The sequence below is a fragment of the Callorhinchus milii genome, unplaced genomic scaffold (genome assembly GCF_018977255.1).
Source record: "Callorhinchus milii isolate IMCB2004 unplaced genomic scaffold, IMCB_Cmil_1.0 Scaffold1, whole genome shotgun sequence".
In the NCBI taxonomy this organism is placed as follows: Eukaryota; Metazoa; Chordata; class Chondrichthyes; order Chimaeriformes; family Callorhinchidae; genus Callorhinchus; species Callorhinchus milii.
Genome location: NW_024704742.1, coordinates 74,898,144 through 74,919,853, shown reverse-complemented (window position 1 = coordinate 74,919,853; position 21,710 = coordinate 74,898,144). Strand labels below are relative to the sequence as shown.

At 40.8% G+C, this 21,710-nt stretch overlaps 1 protein-coding gene across 4 annotated transcripts in view; it reads left to right on the top strand.

Moving 5' to 3' along the window:
- LOC103177660 (beta-amyrin 11-oxidase) overlaps nt 1-21,710 on the top strand; it is a 64,846-nt gene that overhangs the window by 26,957 nt on the left and 16,179 nt on the right. For all 4 annotated transcript variants that reach the window (XM_007891924.2, XM_007891921.2, XM_007891920.2 and 1 more), the window contains 3 exons: nt 1,245-1,389; nt 9,842-9,952; nt 11,832-11,959. In XM_007891924.2, coding sequence (XP_007890115.2) covers nt 1,245-1,389; nt 9,842-9,952; nt 11,832-11,959 — 384 coding nt within the window. The remainder of the gene's footprint in view (nt 1-1,244; nt 1,390-9,841; nt 9,953-11,831; nt 11,960-21,710) is intronic.

Sequence of the window (21,710 nt, the reverse complement as noted above, 5' to 3'; positions counted from 1 at the left end):
TTGGTTTAAGTCTCATTCAAAAACAGAACCTCCAAATGTACACTTGCCTGGCACTGCACAAGAGTTTGACCCTTGACCGTGAGCTCAAGCCTGATGTAGGATTTGTAACCATCCAAAGCACCAGTGATCCAGAGGCGAGAGTGTTACCATCTTAGCCAAGCTACATAATTGTACTTGGAGACTAAGAGAACATTTTGTACCTTTCAAACTGTTCCTTTTCTGTTCTCGTTAACTGTGCCAATCAACCTTAATTTCTCAGTATAACACATTATTCTGTTTTACAGTTCAGAGATTGAGACTTTGAAGTAAACGTGAAGAGGTTAACCAAAAAATCAGATCCCAAATATGTACTTTCATGTTAAGAGAAAAGCCTATAACATGGAAACTGTAGCAGTGCACACAGATGTGATTCTGTATCTTGCAATGTAATCCTGTGATGGGATAGTACTACATTTGGATCCTTAAGATCCATAATGTGGTTCAACATATTAATTTAGCAATGTTGCAGTAATGGTAGTCTGAACTTTGTACGTGACATCTTTTTCACCCATCCGGTGTTCCTTTATGAACAAGGGCAGAATATGAGTTTGCTCTCAAACCAATACAACCCTCGCCCTGTTTCAGTTTTGCTCCGACCATTTAATGTACTGAGTATTCATTGTGTACTTATCAGTTAGCACAATCACTGTCATTAACATATCTTTCATCAGTTTACACTAATCTGTTCAGCAGACTCCTCAGTAATAGCTGTTGATTAAAGGAAGTGGGGGATGTATTTGTTATATTTAATTGACCTTTTATATCTTTTTAAGGGCCTTTGATTCTCTTATGGCAACAAAAGTTCCACCAATAAAGCAATGTGGAGCAGGAAGCCCAATTTATATTTGCCCACTTGAAATCACATCAAATTGAGACCAGTAAAAGAGAAGTGTCTGATTTCAGTGTGTGAATGTGGTAGAACACTAAATCAGAATCTACTTCTTGAATAACATTAAATAGTCATTGAAAGTTCCCTCCAGTCCCAAGACCATTTGATGAACAAAGGGGAGTGGGCCCAATGTATTTTGTAGTGTAGGAGCTGTCTACAGCACTGCTCCTGAGGTCAACAATAATTCTTATTGTCTGCCCCACATGCACCTCAAAGGTGCAGTATGAACTGAAGCATAAGTTTTAGAATTGTTTTTAACAAGATTAAAATTAAAGCTAATTGGCAAATGTGTACAAACTTGTTTCAATTTAAACAGGTTTGTCAATAAAATAAAGAACATACCCTTCCCGGAAAACACCAGTGCAACACAACACCTTCTCCTGTTTATTTCGGCACTGATTCCAAAGGCACTGGCTTCCCTGCTGACCTCTTTCACCCTCGCACTGGCTGGATCAAACCAGGTACACCATCTCTCCTCATGATTTTAATGTTAATTAAAGACTGAACTAGACTGATCAGAATGTCGCATTCATTACTGGTGAATTATTACTGATCAAAGTGATCTGTTTATAATAATAATCCTTGCATTTGATATATGGCTTTTCACATATTAAAAACATTCAGGCTAACAAACACAAATATCCTTCACCGACCCTCCCAATGGACCCTAATCACTAAAGTGCTGCTTGCAGTACTGTCAGTGAAGATTCCACTTCTTCAGGAGACTCTACAGAGTGTGACCTCAGAAATGTTCATATCTACTTTTCTGCAAGAATTTGATGCCCAGATTGAAGACCTGGAAAATTTGAAGAACATCTTCAAATACCATGAGAAGAATGGTGTGGGGGGTCTGTAAAACAAAAGTACAATTACATCTTGCAATTGAGTCGTGGAGTCCTGTAGCTCAGAGGTTAGAGCACTCGCTTTGCAAGTGAGAGACCGGAGTTCAATTCCAGGCAGAGGGCGAAACCTTGGGCAAGTTTCCTTACTCCACACAGAGCCTAATAATAATCCCTCCAAAACCAAAAACAATAATAAATTGGTCATTTTCAATCTACGACTGCTTGTGGGACATTGCTGTGCGCAATTGGCTGCCGCGTTCGCCCACAAATATGCAGTCAATTCACTTTACAGTGTCTTCTGTGAAGCGCTTTGGGACGTCCTCCCGATGTGAAAAGCGCTATATCAAATGCAAGGATTATTATTATTATCTTCTAGATGTCTTAAAGCGCTTCATAGAATATACTGTAAAGTGAATTAACTGTATATTTGTGGGCGAAATGTGGCAGGCATTTGCACCCAGCAGTGTAAGGCTGGATAGTAATAATAATCCTTTTAATCCTTGACCTCTTGCTCCCGGACTTTCTTTGTCCACCAGCACACTTCCCATCCCCTTCAAAACACCTGTCATCACCCCATCATCAATAAACTTCCCATCACCCATCCCTGTTCCTTAACTGTCATCCCATCTCCAACCTTCCTTCCCTCTGGAATGGGTACTGGAATGGGTTGTTGCATCCCAGCTTTGCTCTTTCCTTTCTATGCGCTCCCTGCATGAACCCTTCCGGTCTGGCTTCCACACTGCCCAGAGTACTAAGACTTCCCCGGTCAAAGTCACAAATTATATTCTCTCCATTTGTGACCAGGACTAGATCTGCCTCCTTGCCTTTCTTTACCTCTCTGCTTCCTTATACACTGTCAATCACTCTATTCTTTTCCACTGCCTTTCCTCTCAGCTCCACTTTGATAGTTCTGTCCTTGGCAGCCTTCATTCTTTCCTATCCCAACATCTCCACTTCATATTTGCCAACAACTTCTCCTGGTCCAGCACCGTCATTTACAGTAACCATAGTTGGAAAGAGATTTGAAAAGCCTTGCCATTTTTATTTATTGAGATAGCAAACATCTTCCTTGATGTCTATTTTTCGAAGAAAATTTTCTTGAAAAAACATCTCCAGACAGTCCAGAATTTGATGGCCTTAAAACAATCGATCTCTGGAAATTGTAAGAATTTTGATGTTGCAGCGTAGAGTATTGGGTTCTCACCAGCAGGGGGCCACAGTGTTCCAAGAAACTATTTTTTCTAATCGAGTGGATCTTGCAGCAAATCCGCTTTTATAATACTACTACGACTACTAATAATCCTTGCATTTGATATAGCACTTTTTACGACTTCTAGACATCTCAAAGTGCTTCACAGAATATATTATAAAGTGAATTGACTGTATATTTTGCGGGCGAAACGCGACAGCCATTTGCACAGCAGTCTCCAACAAACAGTCGTGGATTGAGAGACTTACTGGTTTTTTTTCTTGAGGGATTGTCATCAGGCGTGTGTAATAAGAAAATTTGCCCAAATTCGCTTTGCCGGGAATCAAACCCAGGTCTCTCGCTTTTGAGACAAGAGCTCTAACCACTGAGCTACAGGACTCCTTTCATGTACAATGTAAATGGAATATTTTGAATTTAGGCTTATGGGATTTTGCACATAGCATGTCACTATACAAATTGCTCCATGGAGATTTATGCAAAGCTTTATTGTATGTTTTTCATTGTGAAATTTGCTTTAAATTGATTCGTATCGAAAACATGGAAATAATTTACTGAGCATTAAACAGTTCAAGAGTATTACCAAAAACATACTTTGCAATCATAAATTTTCGACTACTAAATTTATAATGTCTAAGTGCAGGAAAAAATTCATGCCACCCCACTGTTCTTTTCTGTTGAGCAACCGGATCATTTCACAGATTCCTATAACATTACAATCAATTCAGCCCATCAAGTCCACATTCTCCACAAGAGCCACCAAATCTAATTCCACTGTACTGGTCGCTCCCCATATACCTTTTAATATTTCTCCTTTTTCTCCATCTCTCTGATTCCCTTTATGGACTCTGCTTTATAATCTAACCACTTCTGTCAAAGCTGTTGAAACACCAAAAATAAGGCAAACAGGATGCTAGGCTACATTACCAAATCAGCTGGGCTAAGATGTTGTACTCGTGAGCTATATAGTGCTCTGGTAAGGCTGCACCTAGACTAATCGAATTCAAGATCCTCATCCTCACCTACAAGGCCATTCACAGCCTTGCTCCCTCCTACCTCTCTGACCTATTATCCCCCTACCTACCCGCCCGTACCCTCCGTTCCTCTGGCTCCGGTCTGCTCCACATCCCCCGCCCCAACCGCCCTACCATCGGTGGCCGGGCCTTCAGCCTCTCAGCCCCGAGGCTCTGGAACTCCATCCCCCAGTGCCTTCGCCGCCTCTTCCCTTTCCTCCTTCAAGGCCGGTCTCAAGACCTTTCTCTTTGACCGAGCCTTCAGCTCCCCTCTCAACTCTCTACCCCTCCTCGCTCCCTCCCTTCCCTCCCCTCATCCTGACCATTTCCCCCCTGCTCGGGTCCTGACCCAACTGTCCAGCGCCTTGGGATGTCCTCCCGACATGAAAGGCGCTCTATAAATGGAATCTTGTTGCTGTTGTAATGCATGCAGTTCTGGTCACTGCAACAGAAGGGGTCTGCCTTAGAGGTAGAGCAATGAGCACAACAATGAGAATGATCCCCAGAAAAAATATGATTAGATAAGCTAGAAATTTTATAGAGGCATTTAAAATTTTAAACAGATTTACCTCTTCTTTTCCCCCGGCTTGGAGAATAGTAGGTTTCTCTTATTCGCCCTAATAGAGGAATAGTCACTATGTTCAACAGTAATTACCTGTGAAGTGTTTTGAGAAATTTTATGTGATAAGGCACTATAATAATTCAAGTTGCTTCTTTGTTTCCACACCAATTATTTTATGTTAATTCACATTAAACTGCATGCACCTGTGAGCTTCTGGCAATTTCTGAAAGATCTAAATCTGATTGATTGTTCCCCATCAGTTCCTCTGTTCCTCTGCCTTTTATTTCTCTGCCTCACTCTTTCCGCAGCAACCGCCTCCAAAAGGTAAACACCCCTTCCCCCTCCCTCATCCATACCCTGCCCAACATTGCCTGCTCCTCAAACTCCATGGTCGCTTCCCCCCCACGATCCCAAATCCTCTCTCTACCACTCTCCTCAACACCTCCCCCCTACCAGCAAATCTATCCGCATTTCCCTCCAAAATGTCCACTCCCTCTCCAATAAAGCCCTTGCTATCCATGCCCTCATCCTGGATGTGCACATTTATATTCTTAGGCTTACAGAAACCTGGCTCTCCCCCAGTGACCCCGTCCCCCTCATTGAAGCCTCCCCTCCTGGCTACACTCTTCACCATAACCCCCGCCCCAACCAACATGGCGGCGGGGTGGCCCTCAGCTCCCAAGCTTCCCTTTGTCTATCCCCCTATTCCTCTGGTTGTTTCTCCTTCTTTGAGCACCTCACCCTCTACCATCCCTCCTTTCTCTCCCTCAATATCCTCTAGTTTATCCCTCCCCCTCTCCCAACTCCAATTTACCCTTCCTTGAAGTCCTTCCAAAATCCTGGAACACATTGTTGCAGGTCAACTTCAGTCACACCTCTCCCTCCACTCTCTTTTCGAGCCCCTGTAGTCTGGTTTTCGCTCTGCCTGCAACACAGAGACCACACTTGTCTAAGTCACAAATGACATTCTCTCTATCTGTGACCAGGGCTCCCTCTGCCTTCTCATCCTCCTGGATCTCTCTGCCACGTTTGAAACAGTCTACCACATCATCTTCCTCCATCGCCTCTCCTCCCTCATCTACCTTAGTGGGACTGCACACACATGGTTCAAGTCCTACTTAACCAACTGCCTCCATTTCATCTCGGCAAATGGTTTCTCCTCACGCCCCCGGCTGGTCACCTGCGGGGTACCCCAGGGCTCCATCCTTGGCCCCCTTCTTTTCATGATCTATATGCTCCCTCTGGGTGATGTCATCCCCAGATATGGGGTAACCTTACACATGTTTGTGGATGACACACAAATCTACTTTACCTCCTACAGTACCAACTCCAGGTCCACTGATGTTCTATCAGCTTGTCTGGCATACATCAGGGCCTGGATGAGTGTAAATTTCCTGCAGCTGAACATGGAAAAGACGAAAGCCATACTGCTTGGCTCCCGTCAACGTCTTCACTCCACTGTCTCCCCATTACCCAACTCCTCAACATCCCTGGGCTCTCCCTCAGAATAACCGAACCAGTGTACAACCTCGGCATCCGGTTGACCCCAAACTATCCTTCCTCCCCCACATCTGGTCCCTGACCAGGACCGCTTTCTTCCACCTCCACCACATTGCCCGCCTCCGACCGTACCTTACCCCCAATGGTTTGTCACCTCCCGCCTGGATTACTCCAACTCACTCCTCGCCGGTCTCCCCAGCTCCACCATTCAAAAATTCCAGCTCATTCAGAATTCTGCCACCTGCCTACTGACCCGAACCAAACTCCGTACCCACATCTCACCAGTTCTGGCCAGGCTCCATTGGCTCCTTATCACCCAACAGATCGACTTCAAGATCCTCACATTTGTTCAAATCCCTTCACTCTCTGGCACCTCCCTACCTCTCTGACCTCCTCACTCCCCTATCCACCACCCGGCGCCTCCGCTCAACTGGCACTAACCTCCTGCTTGCCCCTCGCACCCTCTGCCACACCATTGGAGGTCGCCCTTTCAGCCACTATGCCCTGAAACTCTGGAACACTCTCCCTCAATCCCTCTGTCTTTTTCAAGTCCCGCCTGAAAACCTTCCTCTTCGACTGAGCTTATGGCCACCTCCCGCACCACCACCCCCCCGGCTTGGAGTCAGGTTCCGCCACTGTTAAGCGCCCTGAGACCCTACACTGGAGGGTGCTATATAAGTGCAAGTTGTTATTGGATGGGTGATGAGTGTTTCAGTTGCATTGGGGATAAGTGATAGAATTGGGCAATGTTGCAAAGGTGAAGAAAAGTAGATTTGGCCAGAGTCCGGATGAAAGGTGAAATGATGGTTAAACCAAACTGCAAGAATTTGTAGAGGCTTTGTGAACTGGAACAGACTTGGTAGAGTTCTTAAAGGATAATGAAGGGTTATTATAGGGAAAATAGTAATAAATTACTTTTGCTAGTTGGTAATGAGAGGGCAAAACTTAAAGTTTAAAAAGAATTAAAGGCAAGGTTAGAAAAACATTCTTTCTACCAAGGGTAGTTGGAATGTGAACTGTTGTTGACTCAAAGTTCACCTATTATTGTTCTAAAAGGGAATTAATAGTTGCTTGAAAAAAATGAAAGGGCATGGAGAGTGAGTAAGCGAGCAGGATTAGATTGGATAGTTCATGTGGAGAAAAACACCAGTTTAAAATTGACAGACCAAGGGGCCTATTTCTGTCCTGTAAGATTCTGAGATTTGATCACGTGCCAAATCAGGAAAGGAAACCCTAGGAAAGGCAAATAGCCTGAGTACCATAATTGCAGGAACTAACGGATTGTTTGGCTCAGTTGGTAGCACACTTGCTTCTGGATCAGAAGAGTGGGGGTTGAAATCCTCATAGCCTTAAAATAGAAGCTACAGAGTGTTAGATGCTCTGATTTTGATGCTGGAAACTGGTGCCTTCATTCCCCGATGTCTTCAACAGGCACCAATGCCACCCTCTCTAAGACCTAATGTACCAATGCAGATGACTTACTTAAAACTTTGTTCCTCAATCTTTGTTTTACAATATTTTAGATGAGGTCATAAAGAATTCCAGGTTACCTGCATGATCAGGTGGACATTAAAGATTCCACACATAAAAATATAATTTGTGGAATGAGTGACCAAATTTTAATTTTTTTTTGTGAAATACAGAAGTCAAAGTCACGGCAGATCAATATGCATGTGCTTGTTGACGGATTAAAAAGTACAACGGCTATATGAATAAAATAATAACTCATCTAACCCCTCAGAGCAATCAGCCAGACAGTGTCAATCTAGAAATGTAAGCAATTTAATTAGGATCAGAATCAAACGATCATCAATTAGACTTTCCCCCACTCTTGGCAGGAAGCAGAGCACAAGAACACCAATCCCCCGATTGTCTGCAGAATCAATCAGCATCCATTCAAATGTCTAATTAAAACTAACCAGCAGGAATACAACATAACAAGTCAGTTTATACCAGGTCATAGAGGAGCAGAAGATGGCAATGAAGTTGGTGGTGAGATGGTGATGCTCTGAAGCTCTGATTTCTAGTGTAAAACATGGCCCTGATTTTGTGACAAGTGTCTATTTGTAGTACTTTATAGACTAAGATTAATTAGAATTTAACCCTTCAATCCTCCAGTTACAGTTTGGGATTTTTTCAGATCATCTGTTTTAGGGGCTGATAATTGAGAAACAGCATCAGACTCAGTACAAATTATAGATTCTGGTTGGGGGTGGGGGTAGCTACAAAACGTATAATGATGTGGACTCAGCTTACGTATAGTGTAAGTTAAGTGAACTAATTTCTAAACATTTGCTCTCTATAAGCAAAATGTATGCAATTTCATTTCTCTTTGCTCTCCAGAGGCTCAAAATTTCAACAAGTCTTAGCCAATTGGACCATTTTGTCTTAAAATGTAATATCATACAGAAACTTAATTTGGAAATAAGTTTTCCACAGTGCTTAAAAATAATCAATTAAGACTGATTTTAGGAATTATTCACAATTATAGTCCATCTTAAATTTTATAGCAAGGCAGTCCGACACTCTGCCCTTCTCTGCCTGAATGGGTGATGGCAGCCGATTCGATAACAACTTTTCAGTTAACTTTTAAGGGAGAAGTATATAATTATTTGGGGCGGACAAGTTTGCAGGGCTATGAGGAGAGCGCGGGAGAGTGGGATTGAATTGGATAGCTCTTTTCAAAGAGTTGGCACAGACACGATGGGCCAAATGGCCTCCTTCTGTGCTGTAGGATTCTATGATTCTCCTCCTTCCTGGCCTCTCTATCAAACTCACTGATGTCTGACAGACATCAAGTCCAAGATGAGAGCTAAGTTTCTTCAGTTGAACATCAACAAGACCGAGGCTCTCCTGAATGGTTCCCATCAGTACCTCCACATCTCGGCACTTACAGCATCACCATCCAAAGATGCACACTCCAGCTTACTAAGCCAAGACTGTTTTTCTTCATCTTTGCCACATTGTCCACCTTCACCCCTACCTCACACCTAACACAGCTAAAAACCCTCATTCTTGCCTTTATCTTCCAATTCAACTTCCCAAATACACTCCTTGACGTTCCACTGTTCTAAAGCTGAAGCAAAATTCCTCACCCACACCAAACTTCACTTTCCCATCGCCCCAATCCTTGCCAGGCTGCACTAGCTCACAAGGGATTGACTTCAAGGTGCTCATAATCCCCTTCATGATTTTGCATCTCCCTGTCTCTGTGATCTTCTACACTACTGCTCACTCCTGCTCAGCTAACTCATGCCCTCTAGATGTCCCCTGTCCCTTTCAAGCTTGCATCAATGGCTGAGCTTTCACCAACTAGTCCTCTAAACTCTGGAACTCCCTCCCTCCACCTCTCTATGCTTTAAAATCCTGCCTAAAAACCTACCTCTTCACCTATGTTTTCTTGCTCAAAATTGTGAAGCAGTCAAGGATGTTATCTTACATGATATATGCTACATAAATTAAGGTTTTTGATGCAATCTTTTGCTTATACCGTGACCGTTCTACTGTTGGTGTGAATTCATCTGGTTGGTGATTCATGTGGTTTCTATATCATTTCTAAATTGGATCCAACGGTAATATTAAAATCCCATGCTCACAATGCGAGTACATTTCCCACATAATGTAAAGTTGGAACTAAGAGCAATATGGGATGGAAATATGAATGCTAATTTTTTATATGCAATGCTTAAAACCATTCATAGTTAAATAATAAAGATGCATGCTCCACCCATTGATTTATTTACAATGTAGAAAGATGCTGCTATTTGCTCATACTTTATCCCTACTCAGATCCATATTCATAAATGTGCACAAGAAAGTGAAGACTATCTGAACAATGTGCTGCTGGAGGTCCAGAGACTTTGGCCCTCTTTTATTGGTGGACGGAGAATCGCAAAACAGGTATTTTTTTAATTTAAATCAAGCAGACTCACAAACCTTCTTGAATTGAGGGTGAATACAGATTACTTGTATCAGATCAATAAGAAGTGTATAAATTTGCACAATGTGTTTCTTACATTTTCCAGTACATTTGGCTAATATTTGTTAACAAAGATGGATCTCTCCTTGGCAGGAGACTTAGTCTGAGCGTTCTGGAGCATAATGGTTGTTAGGATCTTTGGCCATGTGGATACTCGGTCAGCTGGTGAGAAGTTGGAGGGATTATTATTAGGCGTGTGGAGTAAGGAAACTTGCCCAAGGTTTCGCCCTGCCTGGAATTGAACTCGGGTCTCTCGCTTGCAAAGCGAGTGCTCTAACCACTGAGCTACAGGATTCCTAGTGTTCCAGAGTGTTGGGGCATAGTGGCAGAAAGCGCGACCTCCGATGGTGGGGTGGAGGGTGCGAGGGATGAGCAGGAGGCCGGTGCCAGTCGAGCAGAGGTCGGAGAGGTAGGGAGGTGCTAGAGAGTGAAAAGATTTGAATACAAGTGTGCGGATCTTGAAGTCGATCCGTTTGGCAATGGGGAGCCAGTGGAGCCTGGCCAGAACTGGTGAGATGTGGGTATTCACTACTAGATTATATTTTACACATATCTATGTATGTATTTCCACTGATAGTGGTATTTCAAGAGGCAGGAGAATCTGCAGGTAGTAATTGGCAGAATGTTACAATTTTACTCCCAGGAGGAATATGCACCATCTGTGTCTGTTAATTAGCTTGAGGAGAAAATTGAGGGCCAGGGACTGAGCCAAAGAGAAAGATACAGAGAGAAAAAAAGTCAGCTTAGTAAACACCAGTAAAAGCTGTCTTGTAAAATGATGTTGAGGATTACTGTTTCATTCATCAGGATGAATGGGATGATTTTTTATGGCAGGTCCCATTGAGGAGAGAGCTGTGTTCTTACTCACCGTTTTCCCATATATATTTTGCTGTCACAGTGCTAATTACCTGCTGGAAAATTGCATTTGAAAATAAACATTGACTCATAAAACGTTACACCACAGGTCATTTGGCCTATCAAACCCAGTCGTTTGGGTCCATTAACTCAGAGGCCGTGCTATAAATATATAATAAATAATACTTATATTTGGTATAGTGCTCTACATGTCAGGAGGATGTCCCAAAGCGCTTCAGAGGATATATTGTGAACTGCAATCACTTTCATGGGCAAATGTGTTGTGTTATAAGCAAGTGAGAAATAATGACTGACTGTTGAGTTGTCAGGTTGCTGATGATGTCAGTTGCTTTGCACAAAACAGCCACTGACATGTAGTGCATTGACTGTGTGTGTGTTGTGGGTGAACATGGAAGCCAATTTGTGCACAACAATATCCCACAGACATCCATGAAGTGAATGACCCCATTTAACTGGGGACTGTTGGAGAATAGTGCCATGGGATCTTTCACATGCACTTAAACAGGCAGACTGGACCTTGGTTTAACAAGTAACCTGAAGGATAATGCTGATGATGCTGGGCACCTGCAGCACCACAACCTTGAAATCACAACAATAATAATAAATTGGTCACTCAATCCACAACTGTTTGTGGGATTGGCTGCCGCGTTTCGCCCACACAACATTTTAAAGTGTATTCTGTGAAGCACTTTGAGATGTCTCGAAGACTTATAAGGTGCTATAACAAATGCAAGGATTATTATTTGAGGCGATAATGCTACCAACTGTGCCAGGCTGATACATATATTGTTCATATTGGAAGAATAAGAAAAATAACTTTGTTACTTCAGTGTTGTAGCTATACTGATTTGTAGAGATGAACATATGAATTTAAAAGTCACTCTTTGACCAAACTAGATTGTAAGTCTGGTCTTCTTTTCGCAGGACACTACACTCTGTGGTTACATAATTCCAAAAGGGTATTCAGTGATGTTCATAGCCTTTGCTGTCCATAGGGATCCTGATTATTTTGATCATCCTGATGAGTTTCTCCCGGAAAGATGGTCTGAAAGGTTTGTAGCTTTTTTTTTAAACATAGTTTAAATGTTGTTAGTAAATAACAATCATTGTGTGTCATTTAACTGAAATGTTAACTGTTAATTAAAAACACTTAATCAAGATTAATAATCCTGTGCATTATTTATATTTTGGCAAACTGTCCATGGAATGGATGGACCTATGACAACTTTCTTCTCTATATTAAATGCTTACATTTCTGAAAAAGCTTATATCCATGTTATTATCATCACATCTATTGCTGACAATTTCAAAAATTATTTCAAAATACGTTAAAAATAATTATTGAAGTATTCCATGGGTTGTTCTTGAACAAACATAGGATTCATTTAGTTTGTACATGTCCCAGGTTCTCTGAATCATATATACCACATCATAGGAAGGAGAGGACAGAATACAAGGCTGGTATTACTTACAGGAACACAGTCTTACACTGAATAGAGTGGTGTTGTGTAGCTGTTGTCAAAGGAGATGGCCTTTAGAGTTAGATGGTCAGGATTATAGCTTCCTGTCACAAGTGTGTAACTTGTTTAACAACCAATGAATTTTTATATGAAGAGCTCACATAATCATTTTAGTTAAGACTTGTGTGAAGTTCTGGTATTAGTAGAACTCCATCCCAGAATCCCTTGGCCTTGCTCCTTTTTTCTCCCTCCTTCAAAGTACTCTTTAACCTTCGGTCATCTTCCTACCCCCACCTCCACCCACCTCCATTGGCCCCCACTCCTTCCAAATCCAATCCCAGCTCAGGTGCAAACCCTCGACTGCCTTGGGATAGCCTTCTGATATGAAAGGCGGTTATACAAATGCAATTTGTTCTTGTAGTGGATATTAGCAAATCATTCAAATTATTTATTTCAGGGATAAGAAATTAGATTTGTTCGGAAATTAATGCTTCTATATGATCAGCTTCTATCAGAGCAGCATGCAACAAAAACTTATATAGCACCTTCACGTAGTTCAACAACTCAAAGCACTTTACAGAGGTGCACTGGAAGCCTGAGCAGAATGAGAGAGAGTAAAGGGGCAGTAGTAGGAAGTGGCTGAAGGCACAGTCAAAGAGGCACGTTTTTCAGTGTATTTTGAAGGAGTCCTATCGTACCAGCAGTCACTTAGTCCAGATTTAAGACTGTTGGTAGAATGCCGCAGAATTGACCTGAATTCAATTCCAGGCAGGGCGAAACCTTAGGCAAGTTTCCTTACTTCACATGCCTAATAATAATCCCTCCAAAAAAACAAAACAATAATAAATTGATCATTTTTAATCTACGACTGTTTGTGGGACACTGCTGTGCGCAATTGACTGCCACGTTCGCCCACAAATATACAGTCAATTCACTTTACAGTATATTCTGTGAAGCGCTTTGGGAAGTCTAGAAGACGTGAAAAGCGCTATATTAAATGCAAGGATTATTATTATTATAACAGAAACATATCTGCAGAGTCTTCTATGAGTTAACAGTCATGTTCATCAATCTGACCTGTGCAGTCATTGCCTTCAGCAGGCTCAGAGAATTTGCCCATTGCTTGTAATATTGTCCCAGACCAGCATTGGGAAATCAAAATATTTTATAATTACACAAATATAAAATGTCTCAGAACAAGAAACATATACATTATACATGACCATTTTCAACTCCCTGACTTCCTGGAACAATGAGAAAACTCAACGTTCATCGAATCATAGAATTATACAGCACAGAAGGAGGCCATTCGGCCCATTGTGTCTGTACCGACTCTTTGAAGAGTTGAATTCAGCAACTACAGTAAACCTCACATAAATCATATAAACAACAACTTGGAATTATGTAGCATCCTCCACGCCGGAGGGCGTCCCATACTATGCAAAGTATGAGTTACGTCAAACTTGCATAAGTCGTATCATATATGATATAAGTAAAGTTATGTATAAGTCAGATTTTATATGACTTGCACATAACAAATACACAAGTACTGAACTGGTGGTGATATTAAGACAAGGTTTCAAACTGTAAATTTTTATTTTCAATCATTTTCATGTACTTTTCATCCTGTTTTATTATCTGTAAATGTTTTATTTGAATGTTCCTGTTGCCTTCCCTGATTTGATTTGATTTTTCTTGCAGTGGGAGATGATACAAATGGGTGAATTATTTAAGGGTCCATTTAATTATTATTAAGTATAATATTATTAACATCCTCCTCTTAAATAATTCATCAATTTGGCCTGTGCAGTCATTGCCTTCAGAATGCTTGGAGATGGCTTCAGCGTGGCCATGTTCAATGTGATTGTTATTTATTCTGAGACATTGTATAAACTCATGTAATTATAAAATGTTTGGGCTTCCCATTGCTGGTCTGGGACAATATTACAGGAAATGGGCAAATTCTCTGAGTATGCAGAAGGCAATGACTGCACAGATCAAATTGATGAGTTATTTAAGAGGGTTTGTTAAGAGTCCACTTAATTGTCTCAGTTAATAATAATATTAATAATAATAATAATCCTTGCATTTGATATAGCGCTTTTCACGTCGGGAGGACGTCCCAAAGCGCTTCACAGAACACACTGTAAAGTGAATTGACTGTATATTTGTGGGCGAACGCGGCAGCCAATTGCGCACAGCAATGTCCCACAAACAGTCGTAGATTGAAAATGACCAATTTATTATTGTTTTTGGTTTTGGAGGGATTATTATTAGGCGTGTGGAGTAAGGAAACTTGCCCAAGGTTTCGCCCTGACCTGCCTGGAATTGAACTCAGGTCTCTCACTTGCAAAGCGAGTGCTCTAACCACTGAGCTACAGGACTCCAGTTATAAAGGGAGATATGTGTTGCCTTATACTTTACACAGCTGTCAGTTGGGGAAAACCTGAAAGCAGGCAAGTGAGTACAGCACTGCTATTATAGCCATGAGGCTGTGCTCCAGCTACATTCATAATACACAGTGATGGGTCTCTTCACTCTCCAGGTGATCAGGTATTCCCCACCCACGCGCTAACCACGTGATCAGGTGCCACACTTTCCTCTCTCAGCCCCCTCCCGCCCCGCTGCTGTGCGTGATGACGTTGGTGTTTCACCCTTGGGAGGGAGGACGAGGAGAGTGGAGGGTGATTTATGTTGGGATGCACATGTGCGGTGTTCTATAATACTAATCCTTGCATTTGATAAAGCGCCTTATCATGTCTTCGAGACCTCTTAAAGTGCTTCACAAAATATAATGTAAAGTGAATTGACTATATATTTTGTGGGGGAAACGCCGCAGCCAATCGTACACAGCAGTGTCCCACAAACAGTCGTGGATTAAGTGACCAAATTATTATTTTTTAAAAAATAAATTAGTACACCCAGAAAAGTGATCTGCCAATTGACTAACAACCAGGTTCCTACTTACTGCTAGGTGAACAGAAGAGTGTGAAGTAAGTAAACTGAACCCCAGGTCTCTCGTTTGCAAGGCGAGTGCTCTAACCACTGATCTGCAGTTGCCTTTACATATGTCGGCAAGAGCATATCAAATAGGTCTGTAAACTTCTAGCCTTAACTGTATTTGAAACAATTTGCAGATTCATTATTTTTGAAGCTATATTGTTGGAGCAATTCTTGAAAACATAAGTCCAAAATGTATCATGATTTCTTCTTTAAAGGACCTTCTCACATTCTGCATGCTTGGAAACATTCCAATCTTTTCAAAGTGGAATGAATGACAGGCTCCTAATAACATTCACCAATGTTTGGAGCACCCAGACCCCAGAGTTCATTTGCATTGCCACTCGTACATTTAATCAATTGTGAATTGACCAATCCTACAAGTAGTACACACATCAATTAATAGAAAGTGTACAGTTACTGTATTTCAGGACCCTAAGCCTTTTACCACTCACGGAAAACAGCAATCCATCTGTGCTATTACACTACCGTTGCTATGACACTTTCCTTCCTAAATTCCCTTTATAAAACGATTGTTGCATGGTGTGTTGGCAAACCTAATGGCTTAACATTTCTAATAAGATCCTTACAACTGGTCCATGTAATAATAATACTTCCATTTGATAGGAAGGTAGTATATTTTGTGTACAGCAATGTCCCTATTCCATGTCCCAGCAGCCATGAAATGTTTTATCTGGGGAATTGTTGGTTAGGACACTGAGGAAAAAAACTCCTCTTTTCAAATAGTGCCATGAAATCTTTAACATCCATCTGAAGAGGCAGACTGTTGTCCAGGTTTAAGGGCAAAATACCTGCCTAGGTAATGTTTGTGCATTTGTGACCTACACTGCCAATTTCCATGTCAAACCTAATAAGAAAACAATCATCAAAAAGATTTTGAATTTCATTGATATTCCTGCCTAGTTACAACAACAAAATCATATGTGTATAGCGCCTTTCACATTGGGAGGATGTCCCAAGGCGCTGGACAATCAGTATTTCTGACCTGGGGTTCGGGATCAGGTAGGCTGGAGGGTAGGGGTGTGATCGAAGACACGGTCGAAGAGGAGGGACTTGAGTCGGGTCTTGAAGGAAGCAACAGAGGGGGCGAGGCAGAGGGATTGTGGAATGGAGTTCCAGATTGTGGGGGCAGAGTGGCTGAAGGCTCGCCTGCCAGTGGTGGGGCGGGCGAGGCAGGGGACGTGAAGCAGCCAGAGCCCACTGAATGGAAGTTGCGGGCAGGTTGGTAGGGGGTTAGAAGGTTACAGAAGTAGGGGGGAGCAAGACCGTGGAGGGCTTTGAAACTGAGGACCAGCATCTTGAACTATATCTTCTATGTGTTGGGAAGCCAGTGGAGTCAGTTAAGGATGGGGGTGATAGGGTCACAGAGCCTGGTGCGGGAGAGGACACAGGCTGCAGAGTTCTGGATGATCTGCAGCCTTTGGAGTGAGGAGTTGCGGAGGCGAACAAGCAGGAAGTTTTCATAGTCAAGCTGGATGTTATGAATGTGTGTACGAGGGTCTTGGTAGCCTCCAATGTGAAACAGTGGCGAAGCCGGGCGATGTTGCGGAGGTGGAGGAAAGCAGAGTGGATCATGGCATGGATGTGGGGTAGAAAGGATAGTTAGTTACAATGTAACTAAATGCAAAACAAAAAATGCATAAACAAATGTAGTTCCTTCACGTAACATCTACATTTAAAAAGGAACACATTTTTTTTTTAAAAAGTAGTGAAATCTACATTTCACTGTAGCCGCTCTGAGACACTACCTTGGGTAGTGGGTGCTACATAAGTGCAAGTTGTTGTTGTTGATTGTCAGTTGATTCACATGTTCTATCATAGTTTCTGTACAACTTAAGAGAGGCTGATATTCTGTAAGTCAAGGTGTGAACATGTTTTATCATTCAGTTCGATGAGTAACTAGTATGTATCCTAGAGGCATTCTTCTGTCAAGCACACTGAATCCATTCATTGGCCTCATCCTGTTGCAGTGCACACTCTGGTTTATAGTAGCTCCTCTAATCTTTTAGGGGAGACTAACAGATGCTTCTCACAGGAAATAGGTTGGAGGTTGCTGCCTGGCTACTAATGAGTCAGGTGTGAGTCACAATCCTGTTGTAGGACAGATGGATGTGACATGCTGATAAATTACTGAAGGTTGGAAAGCTTTTGAGTAAAGGCTATCATCTGAAAAGTTCCTCCAATAATTCAAACACACAATAACAATACGTGCTCTCAGGAATCAAATCAAATGATATTTATGATTGTGTTTAATTGGCACAAGAGGATGTAGCTGGAGTCACCCTTAACAAGAGTACATTTTGTACAGACACATTTAATCCTATCAGCCACTGGGAGCTCAGAAATATTGTCTCAACTCAGAATAGATTTCTGCATGAAAGACAAGGAATACTGCAAGGAAAGGACCTTAGTATCAGGTTGAGACCTCACAGATATTTGCATAGAATAATTTGGGATAGTTAATCTTCTATCACAGTGTTATTATTACAGTGCACTTAAATATTGCCCAAGAGTCATTTGCCATCTAGCTGACCTGTGGTCCTCAGCAAATGTTCTACTCCATTTGCTCTGTTTGTGTTCACAACCTTTGGGACATTGAGGAAGATTGCATTAAGTGCTTTTCCGTTTGCCTTTTTTCCTATTGAGCCAAAAAAGGGGAAAAAAAGTTGTATGGGAGGTAAGACTTTCCCAGCTTCTGTGAAATAACTTAAAGGACCCTAATAAATTAGGTTAGCTTAATAATAACAATACAATTATTGGTCCTATTTATTTTTTTGTGGTGAAATTATTGAAATTGTATATTGCGTTAATATGTAGTATGGCCATTAGAGGGTTCTTGAAAATGGTTATCAAGCAAGAGATTAAATTGTGGTGCTCAGAAAAACAAAGTAATAATTCTCTATTACCAGGTGGTAATTTACCACCCAGTAACTGTCTGATGTGTATAGTATCTTAACAGGAAGGCAGAAAAGAGCCTTTGACAAGTGATAGTCTTGGCATACAGTTTTACCCATCAGTTGACTATTATAAATAGGGCATGTTTGTTTAGGTTTACTCCATCTAAAACTTTGAAGATTCAAGCACAGCATGTACTGGGTGATTTACACCACAGTCACATTTAGCCACATTAGATAGGAGTATGTGAACAGGTGTCCAAAATCCATGTGTAAGGACTGTTTTAGCATTAATCTGTGGCAAGTCTCCAATACTATTTCCATAGCTTTTCTCCAAACCATTATTTACCAAATTATATCTCCTCAATACTCTGTGTCTATGGTTTATCTAGGTAATGTGTTCCATATTCTCAGAATGTTTTGTATAAAGATATTTTTTCTGGACTATCTATTCAGCACCTGAGCTCTAATTCTAAGGTTATGTCATTGATTACTAACTGAAATAAAGTGTTATTCCTTATTTAATTTCCCTACTTACTCAATTAATTAAAGATAAAACGTGTTACAATTTTATAACACTTCAAAGTACTTCACAAGTGATTACTGCCAAGTGTAATGTCTACAAGATGCCAATTGCAAGATTCTACAAACAGTCAGGAGGTGAATGACCAACTAATCTGGTTAAAAATTGTTGACAGAGCATCTGGGAGAAACTCCCATGTCAAAGTGTCATCTTTAATATTCATGCAACATTGCTTTAATGTTTCATCAGAAAGATATCTCTAGCCATGCAATTTTCCTCCAGTACTGACCTGAACTCATAGCTTTCTGGCCCAGAGGTGACAGTGCTATCATTTGAACCTATTTCTTCCTTGCTCAGCGCAGATGTCCTGTCAACAATTAACTAGACTAGTTGGTCAATCACCTCCTGACTGTTTGTAGAATCTTGCCCTTGGCATCTTGTAGATATTACACTTGGCAGTAATTACTTGTGAAGTTTTATCTTTAATGAATTGAGTAATTGCTGTAATTCACTTTGAGACATTATCCTATGTGAAGGGCCCTTTATTAATGCAAGTTGTTGTTTCCTTGCTCATATATTCTTGTAATGAAGCTGTGAAGTTGCACTCAAATGCTCCAAAATATTCTGTTCCTGGAAGCTGTTCTCCATCACGTACCCTTCTCCATCCTGAAGGATGAACCTTGACTAATTTCACCAATTTTGGTGCCGTTCCTTATTGAAAATGCATGAACTTAATCACTGTTGTAAGATGTTCTCAGATCGCTTGGCAATCTCTCAACAACACAACTGAAAATTGATTACATGTAACCAGCAAGTGAGTCACAGTACTGAAAAACTTTGGGGCTTGAATTTATGTAACTTGGCTGGAAGTCAAACAGTCAGTTGACTGAGGAACAATTCACTCCTCCAGTTTATCGCTCACTTTTAATTCAGTATTTTTATTTCTAATATATTATCTAATACTCGTAAAATGTGACTACTGTAAAAAAAACAAATTTGCATAATATAATACTGCAATAATCCTTGCATTTGATATAGTGCCTTTCAGATGAGAAGCACATCTCATACTGATTTAATGAGAAGTGTAGTACCTGTGTGCTTTGTATGGAAAGTAAAATCCCCACTGTATGTGAAGTGCATATGTCATTTCAATAGAAAATTCCTCAAACATTGAAAATCAATTATCCAAATGTGATGCATGTTGACAGATAAGGACCCCTTAAGCAGGTGGGCAAGGAATGCCAAAGAAATCCACTACTGGGCAAGGTTTGGCCAGGATTATTGTATTGAGCAACAATCCCCTTTATAAAATTGGTCATTCATTTAATGGATGTTTGCAGCACATTGTTGTGTGCAAATTGGTTACCATGATCGCCTACAAATACGCAGTCAATACATCTTATAATAACTCCTGCAAAGCACTCTGAGATGTTTAACAACATGATAAGACACTATTTCAAATGCAAGGATTATTATTATTTAATTTAATTCAATTTCAGGTAATATTTATTAGAACACAAAGCAATAAACAGGAGCACAATAATTAAGGTTTATCATTATCAGTAGATGTTAAGTGTGATCATTCATCATTCCGGCTTTATGGGAGTGTGGCTAACTGCGATGAGGCCTGTAAGTGACTTCAGGAGAATAGAGAGATTAGTGAATTGGGAAGACAGATGACATTTAATGCAGAAAACTGTGAGGTAGCACATTTTGGGAAGAAGATTGAGAGCAAATGTATACAAAAGGATGAAATCTTACAAGGAGTGATAGAGTGCTCCGTGGGTTAACATAGACAAATTTTTAAAAGTGGGAGGGTAAGTTAACAAAACTGTTTTTTTAAAAAAAAGCTAATTGGATGCTAAGTTTCAGAAATAGAGGCATAGAATACAAACAAAAGTAATGCTAAATCGGTGCAAGTCGTTGGTTAGGCTGCAGGTGGAGTACTGTGTCCAGGAGCCCCACTTTAGGAAAGTTGTCAAAGCTAGGGAGTCATTTATTGGGGTGATACCAAGAAAGAAAGACTTATGAGTAGGGAACCAGAGAGACTGAGACTGTTTTACAGAGTTGAAAAAAACCTTATAAACGTGTTCAAAATTATTGATGGTTTTAAACTAGAGAACAACTACTTTATTTCCACTATTTGTGAGTTGGTAACAAGATGACATAACTTCCCAAAAAGCTCCAAAGAGAATGGTTAGAAAGATTCCAGGGCATTGGGAAGTCCTCCCTATGTGAAAGGTGCTATATAAATAATAATAATAATCCTTGCATTTGATGCAGTTTGTTGTTGCTGTTGTTTTAGGATTGGTAGGAATTTCTCACCAAAAATGGTGATTTAAGGAGAATCCATAATAGTTTTTAAAAGGGAATTAAAAAGTATTTGGAAAAGAAAAATGCATAAAGATTAGTAAACAAAAGTTAAATGGATTGTTCTTATCGAGAGCTGGCAGAAGCATGTTCAGCTTTCTGCTGTAAAGTGTCAGGATTCTTTAACTTCCTTTCAACGTACAATAGTTGCAGTCATGTCTGAACTTTGAGTTCACAGTCTAGGCTGGGGAGAGCATTGCATTGTCAGAGGAGTCATCCTTCAGGTGAGACTTTAAATCGAGGTCCCGTTTACCTATTCAGTTTTTAAAGATTCCATGGTATTTTTCGAAAAGAGAAGGGGGTTTCTGAAAGTGTTCTGGTCTGTTTAAACAAAGTAATTTGCTTGATGGTTGTTTGTGGGACAATGCTGTGTGTGAAGTACCTGATACCTTAACTGACTAATACAGTCCCAACACTTTACAGAAATCTCTGAAGCACTTTGAGATGTTTTAGCATAATAAGATGCCATGTCAAATGCCCAAATCATTTTATTAACAAACCTAATCAATCACTAAGATGCATTTCCAAAATATTT